General features: G+C 40.8%; 1 protein-coding gene across 2 annotated transcripts in view; it reads right to left on the bottom strand.

Moving 5' to 3' along the window:
- Positions 1-8,457: 8,457 nt before the first annotated feature.
- Positions 8,458-16,563, bottom strand: part of Tbck (TBC1 domain containing kinase) — a 145,171-nt gene continuing 137,065 nt past the window's right edge. For both annotated transcript variants that reach the window (XM_051165504.1, XM_051165503.1), the window contains exon 26: positions 8,458-8,824. In XM_051165504.1, coding sequence (XP_051021461.1) covers positions 8,714-8,824 — 111 coding nt within the window. In that variant the 3' untranslated portion in view covers positions 8,458-8,713. The remainder of the gene's footprint in view (positions 8,825-16,563) is intronic.

Genomic DNA, 16,563 nt, shown 5'->3' with positions numbered 1-16,563 from the left:
GTGTGGCAGAATCGCAGCTGCACGCAGGAAGTCTTCCCTTGGGTTTTTGCTGCAGGGTATGGCCAAGCACATGCATTGTAAGAGTGATTATCTGGGGTGTCTGCATTTCTTGTTTAGAACGTGGTCAGACAGTTTGGTGCTTTACAGTTTGTCAGAAATTGTAAGCATATGTGAATGATATTTTTCCATTTACAAAATGCTTTCGATGAGTTTTCACATGTACCAGGAAATGAGTTGGATAAATGCCATCAACCACTTCTGGGCTATGAGGACCCCTGCAGACTGCCTGGGGACACTGAGGGGAGCTGAACACCTCGGTGGTCAGTAGATGAATCCAGACTCCCTGGGTGTCTTCCTCTCCCTGCAGGCATCTCTCTTTGATGCATGCACTGTCTGTCTTTCCAAGGGTGACAGTTTTCACCTTAGTCTAATCTCATTGGGACTCTGAAGCATATTCCTTATGGCAAAGTGTTTGAAGGGTCAGTTCTAACGGGAAGCCTAGAGCCTTCGCTCTGCATCGAAGGCTGTAACAGCGTTCCACCATTCCAGAGGGCTTCTGAGTACCTAGTGCCCTGAAATGAAAGATCCTTGAGAAAGTTCAGCCCTTCTCTCAGGTATGAGGGCTAAGCAAATGCCAGCCAACAGAAATCCCAGATCAGGGTCCATCCTCATTTCAGCCTCCCTAGATCTGGGTGAACAGAGGCCACACATGCCATCTAGGGGCTGGCTGCGGCCTCAGGAGTGAACCTGAATCTGCAGATGATTCCAGAGAGTAATACAGGTGTCAAGACCTGGAGCCAAGATGGGTCAGGAGGAGGGTCCCTTTTACATTTTTCTATTTTCATGCCCCTCAAATAATATGTCTGAGATATGTTTAATTTAGCCTTTTGTTCAGATCTTTAAAATTCTTTTTTTGTTTTAGGTGGCAATAAAGTATAACTCCAGTGTTAATTACACGGTTATAAAAATTCAACCAGGTTTATAATAAATGCCTAGTGGCCTCCCTTTTCATTTTTGTAAAGAAAAGTTCAGCTAATAAGAGCACTAAATAGATGTCTCAGTGGACAAAGATACTTGCTGCCAAGCCTGACAACTTGAGTTGGATTCCTGGGACCCAAGGTGCCCTCTGACATCCACATGCCCACGGTGACACATTTGCTGCCAACCCCCATACAATAAATCAATGTAATTTAAAAAGGGGCTAAATTATTGCATCAATTAATACCCTCATTAATTCATTCCTTTTTGATTTAACAGAATTTGGCTGGCAATTAACTTTAATGTGCATTTTGATATTGTTTCACTTAATCAAGAGGAACAAATTTAAATCCATTTCAGAAGGTCATGTGCTTGATTATTTATAGAAAGCAGCTTCTACGTGAAGCTGGCGCTGTCTGATGGGATGGCTTCAGTTGCTTACTAAGTCAGACTGAACCGTCAAAGTGGCTACCATGGTAAAGGACCCAGATAAGACAACAGGTCCAGATCTGTCATGAGATGAACAGGCTTACCCAAACCACCTTCTCTGTAGATCATTGACATACAAGTAAATACATTTGGAAATGTCTACTGGTTTTGTAAAGTGTTAACTACCAAATAGGAGCTTCCAATTTTTTTTTTTTGTCTTTGGAAGGTCATGACAACCACCTGCATATAAATTTCAGTCTGAACTAGTTCTGTCCCTCTGTCACCTGGGATGCTGTGTGGCCTCATCTGCTTGGAGTTCTTGTTAATGAATTTAAAGGAAAAGAAGGAAGGACATTTGATATTTTCCTGGCTACTCTGAAAGAACTCTTGTGCCATTTTTTTTTTTAATTTACTCACATTACATGCTAATTGTAGTCCCTCTCCTTGGGAGTGTCCCCCCTTCCCTTCTGCCCCCCATCTCCTTCCCTTAGTCCTCAGCGAGGGGGAGCCCTTCTCCCCTACCGACTGACCCCAGCCTATCAAGTCTCATCAGGACTGCCTGCATACTTTTCCTCTGTGGCCTGGCAAGGCACTCTGCCAGGGGGAAAGTGATCAAAGTTGTGCCACTGATTTGTGTCTGCCTGACTGACATAAATCCTGAGACTAGATCATGGGCAGGACAGAAAGAATGATTAAGGGCCAACAACTCTCGTTCTGGATCGACTGCTTCTTCCGTTGACAGTTCTCTGGGCAATGCTGTCTTAAGGTTGAAGCCAGAGGCCCTGGGAACAGCGAATCTCCTCTTAGACTGACATATCAGTTACATTCCATACATGTGTTTTGTTTTACACATTTCTACTTTAATTGTGTACACAGGGAGCGACATGGGTACCCTTCTCTCAGGTGATGAGTGACATTTCTATGTCAGAGTGGGGAGTCAGATCAATTTTCAGTGCTTCAATTTGTACCCAACACAAAATATAACATTGATACTGGGCCTAAGTTGATCGGAAAGAAATGTATAGTGGATTGAAATGGTGTCATTTCCTTTTTCTGCAAGTATATAATGAACACAAGCTAGGCTAGGATCTAGGGAGGCAGCACAACAACTTTGGATACACTCTTATGAGCTCCATCACGATCCTTTCATTGCTTTCAACAATGATGTTTGGGATCACATAATCTTTTAAATTCCCTTCCATTTTTACTTCATGATTTAGAATTTATAGATGATATGGTTGAGATCAATGGTGTGCTGGTAACTGTTACTGAGTAGTTCTCAAAAAACGAGAAAGCCCCAGGTTGTGACAGATGTCCATCTCCATGATATGAATCCACATGACGTGGCTGAGTATGGGCTCCAGTGTGAGATTCCCTAGCAAGGGAGCTGGGAGAGACTGACACAGGTATCTTCAGCTACCAGTACCATTGTTCCAGGACAATGGAGAATGTAAGTTACTGTTACTCTTCCTCAAGGGACTGAGATGTATGTTGATATAATGAGAAAAATAGTCAAAAGGGTATTCGGATTTAACAAAAACATTGTCACTTTTGTCACTTTTGCATCATTAGTTTTGGATTTTATATGGTGGTCACTCTAATTTGATTCTTAAAAGGCTAGTAGTCCATACTCTGTCTTTTAAAGAAAGCTATATCCATATAGTAATATTTTCAAATGCTGACTCCTTTATGTGTCAGCAGTCATATTTGGACTCTGACCTAATGCTTTAAATGCATTTGTTGTAGTTCCAACACCAGTTTTAAGCCAAGATAGGGCAACGTCTTAATTCCACCACCCAGAAGATTAATGTGCACATTCTAGAAATCTGGCAGCATAGTGCCTGGCACTTAGCCATGCTGTTTGTTGAAAAGGTGCACATTAGAACAGAATAGGATTATTGAAATGCTATAGATAGTGTCAGCTAAAAAAAATGCTGTCTGAAAGGGATGAGACATTAAGCAGTTAATCCAGGAGGAGACATTAGGCCTGACTGTCACAGTAGGAGCTACATATGCTGTGGTCTACTGACAGAACCCATCATTTGCTAAGGTCCAATATTATAAGGCTTTAGCAAGGAAGATACTTAGGAACATAAAAAATTTTAACTTTACACAGTTCACCACATGCGCTATTTCTAAAATATATAATAAACCTGCATTATACACAATCTGAAGGTGGTGGATGACCAACTGCATATGCTTTGCAATGTCAACCAGGAGACAGGTAAAGGTTATGACTTTCCCCCACAAAACCCAAGTGCTCGTAAAGGATACTTGGTCTTCAGATTGAATACCCAAACAGAAATATATGAGTATCGTCTTTTTTCTCCTCCGCACTCATATTTATCAAGGAAAGTGACAAGTTTGAGTATTGATAGGTGCCTTCAGAGGCAGCATACATAGCTGTGGGATTGCTGCTCGTGACAGACAGACGCACACAAGACACCCCTATGGTAGCAATGCAGTAGTCTCCTAGCCTTAGTGAGTTCCAGTGCACAAGACAACTGTAGAAGCTCCTCTGCAGACGTTGAACAACACCCAGTACAAATGTCCAAAGAGGTGTCATTTTATCATTATTTGGAAGAAGAAAAGAGATAGGTTATAGAGAGGTTGGGAACTGTCATCCCTTCTAAAGCCATCTGTATACCCTGGCTCATCGCCCCACATGGAGAATCTCAATGTCAACTCCTTCTCTAGCTTCTCTCTTTGGTGGACAGTTCTTTCTAATTAGTGCATGGAGAAGAATTCTATGAGGTTGTCACTTTATAAGATCTTAACAAGAACTTCCTTCCAGGAGGCTCCAGGTTATGCTTTGTGTCCTTGTGTGTGTGCCAGACCTCCATTACTGTCTTCTCCACTGGTACCTGCTATGCCATGGACCTCTTAGGGCTCCCTCTGGTTCTTTTGCATTTATTTTTTTTTTTTCTGTATAAAAATGCATCTTCTTTATTTTGCATACTTTTAATTTCAGTACAAAATAAAACAAAATAGCAAGCTTCCAACCTTGCTATTCTTTGGGAGGAGATTTTCCTGCTCTAAGGCACAATGGCAGGCTAGATGAGATACTCTAGATATGAGCAAGGAGAACTATACAGAGGGCATGGGCTTCCCAGAGGGTCTCTAATCTACTTTTTCCATTCAAGAGGCACCCTCATCACCCTCAAGTAGGAGGAGGAACAGGAACACTGGGCTCCTTTGCTGTCATCACATCTTCAGCAATGCCCAGGCCTAGTTTGATCATGTGGTAGATGCAATTGGAGTGGGCTTGGGGATCTTTAAGTAAAAACCAAGAAGAGAACACAGCAGTTTCAAACAGCAGCACCACCAGGTCCTTGGTATCTTTGTCATTTTTGTTTGCCTCAGCCTCTGCTACAGGGTCTCCACAATGGCTTACCCCATTATAGAGCTGTCTTGAAGTTCCAGTGTCTTTACGATCTGCTCCACTGGTCTTCTTTTGAGGTGAAGGATCACCTAGGTATCCTGGCCAATAGGCTCACCATGGTGTGAATGAACTGTGAAGGAGCCGTCAGCAGAGGACACCCAGACATACTGCTCATCATCCTTGTGCTTGTGATCACAACCAGATAGGCCAAATAGAATCCAACACCAAACTGCCCAACCATGGGGATGTCACACCAGCCTGGAGAGCTGCCAGGAATGCTTCTGTGCCAGATTTAGCAGTGGTTCCTAAATTATTTACGAGGTCAGCCTGGTATGTGCCAATGTATGGGTCCTCCAAAGTGAGCATGTGCTCCTGAGGGTTGGGGGTGATGTCAATTTCCATCTTTAACACTGTCTAACTTGGGTCTGTGAGGTTTTCATAGTGAATCTTGTCCAATGCATCAGAAGCATTATAGAGCAATTCTTGTAGGAAAATTTCCTTGTTTGCATAGAAAGTATTGATGATGAGGGATAAGAGATGAGAAATTTCTGCCTGAAAGGCAAAGGTCTTGGCCAGTTCGTCAGGCATCTTGACAGGAAAGACAAGTAGTAGTACAGAGAAGGGTGGGACCAGACCACAAGGGTGGGACCGGACCACATCTGACTTGCATGCCAAGCCTAGGCTGCACCAGGGTGACTCAAGAGCTTGTTTTCATTTCTGACCGAGGCATTTCTTTGTCAACCTTAAAGATTAGATATTTATATATTAAAAACATGATGTCATATCTGTGTTTTGGAAAATGGATGGAACTCATTTAGCTCACCATGTTGGAGGTTATTGGTTATAACTTATCAAATTATTAAATTTTAGAGCTGAGTAGAACCTCATAGCTTTACTTAGGGAAATTCCCCCATGGATGTGCCTAGAGATATGTCTCCCAGGTGAGTGTGGATCCTGGCAAGTTTACAGTAGTAGCCATCACATGCCCTGAGTGTTATAATTGAGAATAGTAAATATTACTCAAAATTATGTTAAAACATTTCCTCATCTCCCAGAACAAGCCTAAATACGTCATGTTTTAGGAAAAATTACACAAGAGATCCTGATAGAGGTGGGCTACTACTTTCTCCTTACAGTTCTCTTCTCAACGCTCACGTCTTCATCCTCTCCCAAGTCAAACCTACACCACTCCATTCCCCTTTTCCTGACCTCATCAGTAAGACAAAGGTTAGGCCCGGAACAACTCTACCAAGTCAACTGTCCGGGTTGCAGTGTTACTATGGAGACAGTTAAACCACCCACACCTGGAGAAAACCATCAACAAGGTACACATGGGTCACAAACTGGTGTTAGAGAATCGTGATCATTTTTTCTAATCTTGTTTATTTGTCTTTATGAACTATGTAAGGATCACAAAATGATAGTTATTGGTCACACTGGTATTTTACATGGTAGATATTCAAAAGATACTTGGTGAATGACCAAGTATAATTTAATTGACCTGGATACCTTCATGCAAAATTTACGTTAGGTCCCTTTCTTCCCTCAGGCAAACATTAAATCAAAGATCAGGTAGAGGTTAATGGAAAAATGGCTTCAAATAAATATAGGGTTCTGGTTTTGGTTGATGAAGGTTTTCTGGTATTAGACACTTACTAGTAACTACCATACGACTTTACAAACGCAATGAAAAACCACTGAGTCACATACAATAAAAAGGTAATTTTTATGGTTTTCAAAGTATATTTTGATTAAAAGTAGGCAGCAGCTGAGGATGTGGATGTGGCTCAGTGTGTACAGTACCCGCCTTTCAAGTATGAGGACCTGAGTTCAGATCCCCAGAATCCAACGAATTAGCTGGGCATGGTGGCGGTGTGTCTGTGATCCTAGCGCTGGGTTTGGGTACAGGAGGACCCCAGAGCTCGCTGGCCGACTGGGGAGCTAATCGAGAGTCACAGCCACAAACAAAAGTAGCAACAAATGTGGGGAATAAGTAGATAACGCCACATGTACAGGTACCTGCCCTCACACACACGTACGCACTCACAAAATTAAAAACAGACATAAATAAAAACAGCAACAGTGATAGAATGAATTCACAGCCCAGGAACTTGAGGTTCTTGTGCAAATGTTCAGAGCAAAAAGTTTTCACACTTAAGAATAGAAGTTATGGAACATTTTTTAAACAAAATTGAAACTAGTCAAAGGGCATATTTCACTAATTACATGACACATTCCCATTTCAGGACTCTGAAAAAAATGTCCTTCTTACAAATGATGAAATGTCTTAGTTTTTCTGATTCCATATTTGTGGTATATGCAGTTCTGCTCTCTCAGATTCATTAACGCTCAGGATTTAATTTTTCAAATAATGTGGCAGGGGCAGAGGCTGCTGGCTGGCTCTCAGTACATATTTTCTTCCTCCCACACCCTAGTCAGGGGCTCTGCGCTGGGGCAGTGGCTCCTAGCCAGAGGCCGTAATCTCACTCTCCTTGTCATTCCCTGGGTGCCTCAGAATGCACACAGGCTGGCCACTGCAGCGGTGACAGCAGAAGGAATGTGCCAGCATCCCGTCTGTGTCTCTAAAGGGAAAGAAACACCTTGTCTTCCCTTTCCCCATTCATGTTTCTTCCTTAGTTTCCTCTTTTTCTGCCTTCCATCTTGCCTTCCCTCTTTCATTTCTTTCCTCCCAGATTTAAGATAGAATGATGGCAACTGAAGAACTTTTTTTTTTTTACACTGAAAATATTTTTTTCATTCAACATATTCTGACCAGTTTCCCTTACCTTATTCTTTCCAAGATATTCCCCACCCTTCCAACTCCATGCCTTCTTTTTTCTTTATTTAGAAAAAAAAAAAAAACAGAATAAAACAAATCAAGCAAAAATAGCACAAAGAAATACACAAATATACACACACAGACATGAAACTGATAAAAACGCAAAATCAGAAACAATAACAAAAAAGAAAAGAGAAGGTTAAAAAATGCACAAACAAAGCAATATCAGACAAAATCACACTTGCATTCGTGTGGTGTTGGCCATCAACTGCTGGGCATAGACTGGACCTTAAGGGTGCATACATCCCCAGTGAGACTCCTTTAAGGAAACTGATTTCCTTTGTGAGTGGTTATCAACTGCAGCAAGTTTCTGGTTTGGGAAGGGGCTATGTCCATTTCCCATCTCAGTGCTGGGGTATCACCTGGCTGGGACTGGGTGTGCTGCCACAGTCTAGGGAGGGGTTTTTTTTTTTTCACAAGAAGAAAACTGTTGTATGGTAAAGCAATAGAAGATGCTGACTTGGTATCACTGTAAAGGTAAGACTGGTCTCTGCCCATGTAGACTTGAGTGTATTAGACCAGAAAAGCTGTTGGAGTCATTCTTTTGCGTTTCCTGCTACAGGAAGTGGACAGATATGCTACCAAATATGCCTGGCTTCTGAAATCCCATTCTTTGAGAGTGCTGCTACCACTTTTCACAATGGACACACACCCCTTATTTGTGAGTTACCAAAGGCCACATTCACTGTGAATAGCTTTCTAATTTCTGCTGTCATGAAGAGGTGGTGAAATATATTATATTTTCTAAACACCTTTGTTAGGACAGTCTGCTCAGTGCAAGAGACAGCAGCTTTCTCAGTGCACCTTGAATTCTTGATAGAGCTAAATATGCCCTGTCAGCTGAATTCCTCTGGCCTATATGGCAGTGTAGAAAAAAAAATATGTAAGATTTCACTATTAAGACAATTATTTTAGCAATACATGAATAGTCAAGTTTCTTGCTTAGATAGGTGAACATTTGAGTAACAAGATTTACAAAGTATCTCATGACAAAACTTTGCAATCCTGTAGTCTGGATGTCCATTTGTGTCTCGGTGTCTCAGGGGGCGATGCCACTCTGGCTTGTCAGCCATGCACTTGGTCCTTTATATCTGGGGAGATGGGACAGTAAGGAGTCCTGTTGGCTTGATCTTATTAATGCCACCATCCAGAATGCAGACTCTTGGATATTTCATCTTCACAAGGTGAGCTGCAAACTGGAAAAAGACGACAGTGTTACAGAAATCATCCCAAATTTCTTCAACATTCTTTTTTTTTTTTTTTTTTAAATTAGGGTGAGAGAGACAAAGGAATTTTTATAGCAATATTTTCTATTGTCACTTTAAAAAAATATAATTCATTTGTCTCTTAATATGAACTAAATCACCTATTTGTGCAAAACAAAAACAACACAACAACAATAAAAAAAGCCTCCAAAAACCTTTGTTATGGGATAAATGTGTCTCTTTACTCTCTTGTGTGCTTTAGCAAGAATCCACTGTAAGTAATTTTAATGCAGTATAAAGGTTGGAGAGAGAATAAGCTCTTCCTAGTTGGTTAGCATCTGTCCCAGGGACTTAGCGCTATTCCTTTTCTGTTGTTACTGTGTAATTTTCCATGGCACTTAAAGCAGTCCCAAATCTATTCTGAACACGTTGTGTGTGTGTGTGTAGGATGTCTCATAGAAGGCCACACTCTAGTTATAGCATGTTTCTGAAGCAACCAAATTTAACACGTTGAGGTCATCAACTTGAAATAAATAAGGTCTCATCCAGGAGACTTTTGAGATGCCTGGCATACAGGGCTCTGTAAAGGCTATGCAGACACAGACTTATGGCAGACATAGCCTCTCCAGGGTCCGCACTGCCTTTCCTGTCCACTGTATTCTTGAGCAAGGAAGTGCTGGCCTCTTTTCCTGTCATGGACTTAAGCTGCTTTTCCTGTGTACTATTGCCCTCTCTCTGTTAGAGTTGCTTTTATTATTCTAAGATTCCTACATGATCTTAGAGCCTGAGCTGTTGGTGTTCTGTTCAGGAATTTGTCTCCTGTGCCAATGAATTCTAGGATTTTACCCACTTTTCCTTCTAACAGATTTAGTGTGTCTAGTTTTATGTTGAGGTCTTTAGTCCACTTGGACTTTAGTTTTGTGCAGGGTGATAAATATGGATCTATTTGTATTTTTTTTTACATGTAGACATCCAGTTGGACCAGCACCATTTGTTGAAGATGCTTTCTTTTTTCCATTGTATTGTTTTGGCTTCTTTGTCAAAAATCAAATGGCCATATGTGTGTGGATGTATATCTGGGTCCTCAGTTTGAGTCCATTGGTCAACTGGCCTATTTCTATTACCAGTACCATGCTGTTTTTATTACTGTTGCTCTATAGTATAGCTTGAGATCTGGGATGGAGATTCCTCCGGTAGATCTTTTATTGCATAGGATTGATTTAGCTATCCTGAGCTTTTTGTTTTTCCATATGAAGTTGAGGATTGATATTTCCAATTCTGTAAAATATTGTATGAGCATTTTGATAGGGATTGCATTAAATCTGTAGATTGCTTTTGGTAGGATGGCCATTTTTACTATCTTGATTCTCCCAATCCATGAGCATGGGAGATCTTTCAATTTTCTTATATCCTCTTCAATTTCTTTCTGTAGAGACTTGAAGTTTTTTTCATAAAGGACTTTCACTTGCTTGGTTAGATTTATACCCAGATATTTTATATTGTTTGAGGCTATTGTGAGGGGAGTGGTTTCCCTAATTTCTTTCTCTGCCCTTAAATCAATTTGTACATTTTGGAAGCTGCTAACCCACACTGCTGGTTCACTCAGGAATTTAAGTTTTATTCCTTCTCAAGTCTCTGATGGACACTGAAGACAAGATAGTATAGTTCTACAACCAAGCTTAGTTGGTTAGAGGACAAGATCGTTTTAGATCAAGATAAAGAAGTCAAGCTATTAGAGTTGAGATAGGATAAATATTGAATTTCATTCGGAAATTTAGACCCAACAAGACAAGAGAAACACTTATTTCAAATGAGACGAATGCAGATGGCCAAGTCACTATGAATGTAACATGTATAGAACTCATTATTCTCATGATTGTCACATGGTTCTCCCTGCTGTATGTAGTTTGTTTTATACATGTGTAATAAAATAAAAGTCTAAAAAAAAAAAAAAAAAAAGATTCCTACATGAGCCCCAGTCTTTGGTCTTATCACGTTTATCCAAATTACTCATTTTAAGAGCTTCCTTTACCAAGCTGTAACCTTCTGAACAACTGAGAACTGACTTAGTTCTAATTTTTTAAAAAATCTCTAGTATCTAACACATGACTAGGAGTCACATATATTTGCTAAGTCGAACTAAATAATGATTGTGGAGGAAGGCTTTCCTTTGGCTCCACAACTAGAATTCTGTCTTTATTTCTTCCTCCTGGTAGGGTCCCCTTTATTCTCCTTGGCAGCTTGTAGCCTATACCCCTTTCTCATTCCTCCATGACACCTCAACCTTAAGAACTTTAGCCAAGATGATTAGTGTCTGTTTACAGGGCTATTCTTGCGGGTATTTGAAGTTTAGCAGTTAGGTCTGGGCACCGTGGTCTAAACATAGGAAGTAAACTGCCAGCGGGTAGTCCGGCCAGGGTAAGCTCAAGGCCTCAGTCCCAGGGACTGTGTTTTGCTGACCTGGGGCTCAAAGATGGACACTTTAGAAGACACCTTCCCTATGGTACACGAGCCCACAAAATAAACAGATAGATATAAAAGATATTAAAAAAAGCGAACCTCCCTAAATAAGTGTAAGGCAGGTGGTCCAGGGACAATTGTACAAAATACTGTCTTGCAGAAGGATGAAGGTGTCAGTGTGCAGGCAGAGCACATGTTACTGACCTGTGATCACAGCATGCTCACAGCAATGCAGATAAACGGATGCCACTATTGCTGACCACGCCTCTTTCTCCACTAGCCTCTGTAGTCCCCCAAGAGTCATTGTGGCCACTTATGGTTCAAAGCCAGATGGGAATCTTGAGTCATAGGTGTTGGGGAAACTGTGCCACTGCGTGCTGAAAGGTGTCAGCAGGCCACAGGGAGCTCGTCTTCCCCCAGCCCTTCTTGCTCACTGGTCTTTAAAGCCTAGTCTTCAGGAACAGCGGCGCCAGACTCATCTACCTGAATGTACAGGCAGCACTGTCCCATACCATATGATTACTGACACAGCTACATTTTCCCACATGCAGGAATACAATTACCATGGAGGCTGGAAATCCTAGATAAACATAGCATTACCAAATGGGCCTTGTGGGTAAGCACACAGCTCTCAGCACTTTTAAAAAACACCTTGGAACTAACTAATCTCTTAACTGATATGGTAAAGCTGGGAAAAGTTCCTATTGTACATGGACATAACAACTAGGTTGCTGTAAAGCTGGGAAACTGGAATGAAAATAGGCAAAGGGACAATCTGAAACAACCAGCTTTCTGCTAAGCGGGTGGTCTGAAGAGGGAAGCAGAATGGGGGCACCAGGAGATAGAAATATTCAGATTGCCTTGACAGGATGCAAGCTACATTTCAAGGGGGAGGGGGAGAGGGAGAGGGAGGGGGAGAGGGAGAGGGAGGGGGAGAGGGAGGGGGAGAGGGAGAGGGGAAAAGAGAGAAAGCAAGTAAGCAGCTGTAAGATTGGGAGTTGTGCTGGATTCTTTGTGGTTCTAATTATCTGTGTTTGATGCCAGTCCTGCAGCAGAACCATGGCTACATCTTTCCTGCTCCAGCCTCCTCTTTTCCAGCCGCTCATTTAATTTGTTCACTTATCAATCATACATATCAACCCTGAGCATCTATTCAGGATTAGACACTGTTCCAGGCTTGAGGTGTTTATGTGTAGATGAAATGGTAATCAAACAATTAACTCAAAGCAGTATGAGATTACAAAAGCAGTTGTTCAGGGCACTTAAAAGTTTCTGAATTTAGCAGGTTTTGGGGAGCCGTTTTACTCCCCTCCCACTCCATTACTTGCGTTACTGACTCCTAAAGTGAGTATGAATTCAAATTTGATGGTTTAAGTTGGTACACTGACCAGACAATATTTTGGTGATAGCTTGATAGGTTAGAGAGGAAAGAAATGGCTTTGAATATGAGGGATGTGGCTTTCAGTGAGACAAAAAGTCAAATCACACATGGAGATCTGTAGTGGGACAGGGAGCACCACACACACACAGGCATACACTGGCTCTATCTCCCCCTCGTCACGGGGCAGACTTTCAGCAGTCTCAGCAAATGTTGGAGGGATTGGGCATTGGGGAAAGGTCCAGAGACTGTAATTTCACTCAGAGATGAAAACAGCAACACTGCAAAGTCAGCAAAGGGAGGCCATGGTCCACAATGGGAGGCACGGGCAGCTGTGAAAAGTACAGGACATCCCAGGAATTCCCAGGAGTGCTACAAATCAGGATCTTAGCTTGTTTTCTGTTGCTGTGACAGAATATCACAGATGAGGTAATTTATGATGAAAGCTTATTTTAAACAGTTCTGGAACAGGGAAAGTTCAATACTGAGTAGCCACAGCAGGTGAAGGCCCCTCATGCATCTTAACATGGCAGAAGGTCAAGTGAGCACACAAGACTTCCATTCAAGCATGATAACCAAGCCAAATTTGGCCCACTCTCTCATGAGAGTAGTGTGCTGGGTCTAATTTTACAGTAGCAAGTGAATCTCAACACAAAATTGGCAAGGATGTTGAAACCATAGCTAATAAAAGATGCTAATTCTTCAATAAAAAAGTTGAGAGAGTTTACAAGAAAAGTCACTACAATAATCCAGCCCCATCTATTTCATCGAAAACTATTCGAATGGTGTCTGTGAGCTTTGAAATCCTTAATATGGTATACATTAGGGTTACAACAAACTTTTAAGTGGTGTTTCTGGTTTTGAACAACCTATTTTTGGGATCAGAAATTTCATAGCATAAGAGTATGTATTAAATAGTTTTTAAGTGGTTTGTGTTACATAGTCACATGACTAACTATAATGAATTAAGTCTATGTATTCTGTGCTTTAACTTCATTTCTTCCCATTATTTCTCTTTTCATTTTCATTAAGAAACATGTTAAAACTTATAAGAACAGACCTGAATGGTAACATGAGCCCACAGCTCAGCTTAATGATCAACTTGCAGAGAATTTATTTAATTATTACTCCCATATAATCTTTTTTTTTTTTTTTGAGACAGGGTTACTCACATATAATCTTTCATCCTTTTATTTCTTTGATACAAATTCTGGACACTATAACATTTAACACTTAAGTTATTTAGTGTTAGGCTTATATATAATACCAATGGTATCACACTTACAAAATAACAATGTCTGGGCTTGGAGGTTCACTCCGTGAGAGGCCAGCTTGGGCTTCAGACAGGTTATCTTTAAAAAAGAAGAAAACTGCTTCTTTCCCAATCTGCCTGTAACCATACATCCATATATTCCTCAATATTTGTTGACATGAATCATTTGAATTGGGATCCAAATAAGGTCCACACAATGTGAAAGATGCCCTTTCAATATCCTTTACTTTTAGGTTTCTTCTGTCTTTCCATTTTTATTTATGAGGCCTAGTCTCTCAAATAAGTTTTTTCTGTTACTCCTCCCAAATACTCTTACAAGGCTTAGTAATAAGTTATACATGGTCAAGCCCAATCATTAGAATTACTTCATTTAGAATCCCACTTGTCGCTTCAGTGCCATCCACACACCGACTATGCCCTTCCCTTTCACAAAACTTTCCTTCATTAATCTTTCTCATCCATTTTTGTCTGCTTCCAACTGTCCCCTTTGTTCCCTTTGGTGGTCTTGCTGTACATTTTCTCTGCCCTGTGGCTTTGTCTTTCTGATATGTATTCATCAGCTAAGTGATTTCATTTAGCTTCATAGATTAACTCTCATCTATACACTGGTGACCATACTGTCTCTTTCCTAAGCTATAAGCTCATTTGTCTGTCTGTCTGTCTGTCCTAGACTTACTGTCTACTCACACTTAATGGTTTCACGTGTGAACATTGGTTTCTAGATACTTCTACCTCATCTTCCTTCCTGAAGCCTTCTTCACCTCAGGGAATGGCAACTCACTACTCTATGTAGTTAGGCAATAGAGCTGATTCATTCATATTCTCCCTCTCCCTACCCCCCCTTTACACACACACACACACACACACACACACACACACACACACACAGACACAGACACACAGACACAGACACACAGACACAGTTTTTAACTTTTAAAACATATCCAGAATGTGATCCTTCCTTATCCCTTACTATACTCTATACTGAAGTAGCCAAGTGACCTATTATTTGGCCCCTAGGTTACAGCCATTCAACTCTTAACAGGTCTTTCCTGCTTCTATCCTGCCTCCCATGGTCTAATTCCCATACAATGTGAGTAAGTCCTTCCCCCCCAAGATTGTCTTCATTGCACTGCTCTACACAAATTCCAGAACCAAATAGTTTCCTTCCTCTTTCTTTCCATAATTACTTTTCTAAAGAGAAGAATTTATATTTACAACATTCAACAATTATATAGTTCGTATTAAAAAAGCAGACAAGTGAGATATAAGGTAGTGCTTAGTGAAAACCTAGATGCACCTATAATCTAGGCCCACACCTGGTGAATCTTATTAGCCTCTAGATCATGGATCCTTTTGCCAATCAGAGTATAACCGTGTGTTTCTCCCAAAAATAACAGACATGTATAAATTTACATATTTTTCAACAGGTTCAAAGACCTCAAGTGCATTCTAGATAAAAATGTTTCTTTTATGAATTAATTTTACTTAAAAGTTTACGATACTAACAGGTGTTTTTTATGATAGTACTCTATAGAGCCCTAAGTCATTGCTTAACAATAGTATGGTACTGTTAAAGAAGTCCCACTGGTCTAGTCTGAAGAGGACAGACATCTGAAAAGTGAGCATGACAGTGAAGTTGTCTGACACAGTTCCTATCCCTAAGGACACGCCGACGGGCTCAGGCTAGAGAAGAGCGTTTTCGATCAGATCCCACCATCTAATAACACGTCAGCAGGCCCAAGGAGTCTTCTGGCACATTTCCCTTTGACCTGTGTATTTGGGAAGCAAATTTCAGCAATAATCATTTATCATCTTTTGTATACACTAGACAACTGACAACGGTAAGCTCACATTGTGTGCCAGCCCTGGTCATATTACATGGGTGTTGACTATGCTCTGAAAAGAATGTATATGATAAAAACTCAGAATTCAAAACATTTAGGGCTGTGATGGCTCTTAGCCAAGTTACAACCTCTGCAGGTCAGGCAAGAGGGCTCCTGTGCTTAGCTCTTGTGCAGCCACGCACATTCCTGTGGCAAGGAGTGATGAAGTGGTGGGAGGGGAGGGGGGTAGGTAGAATTAGGAGCCGACCACACCTTAAACAGAATACTTCTAGTAAACATGGTAAGCAAAACGGTCAAAGTCTGGACTAGGGGGTTATAGATGAAAGGCTCTGAGGAAAGGTAGCTTCTTAATAGCAGAAGGCAGTTTTCAGTTCCCAGGTCTAATGGAGTAAGTCACTGGCCATCATTCAGCAAACCAGAATTATGTAGGGGAGTTTTCACTGTTATCCTAACTTTTATACAGTGTTCAACATGTTCAAGCTGCACTAATATTTAAAACTTTCCTTCTCATCTGATATAAATCCACAGACTAAAATATTCAACGACAAGCATGGCATGGAAAAGTCAGAAGTCCAGGGCTAACCACATAAGGCAAATAGGTTAAGAAAGTAGGAAGGGACTACCTGGAACTGACAAAGTAGATTTGCTTCCCGTTCTTTATCTAAAGGTTCGAAAATAACTATAAATATGTATTACATTTTCTAAAAATATAAGATCCTATAGAACTTATGTTAAAATATATGAATTTGAAGAACTAAGTAGCTATTATCTA

This window comes from Acomys russatus, chromosome 23 (assembly GCF_903995435.1).
Source record: "Acomys russatus chromosome 23, mAcoRus1.1, whole genome shotgun sequence".
NCBI classification, from domain to species: domain Eukaryota; kingdom Metazoa; phylum Chordata; class Mammalia; order Rodentia; family Muridae; genus Acomys; species Acomys russatus.
This window is presented reverse-complemented; position numbering and strand designations above follow the sequence as displayed.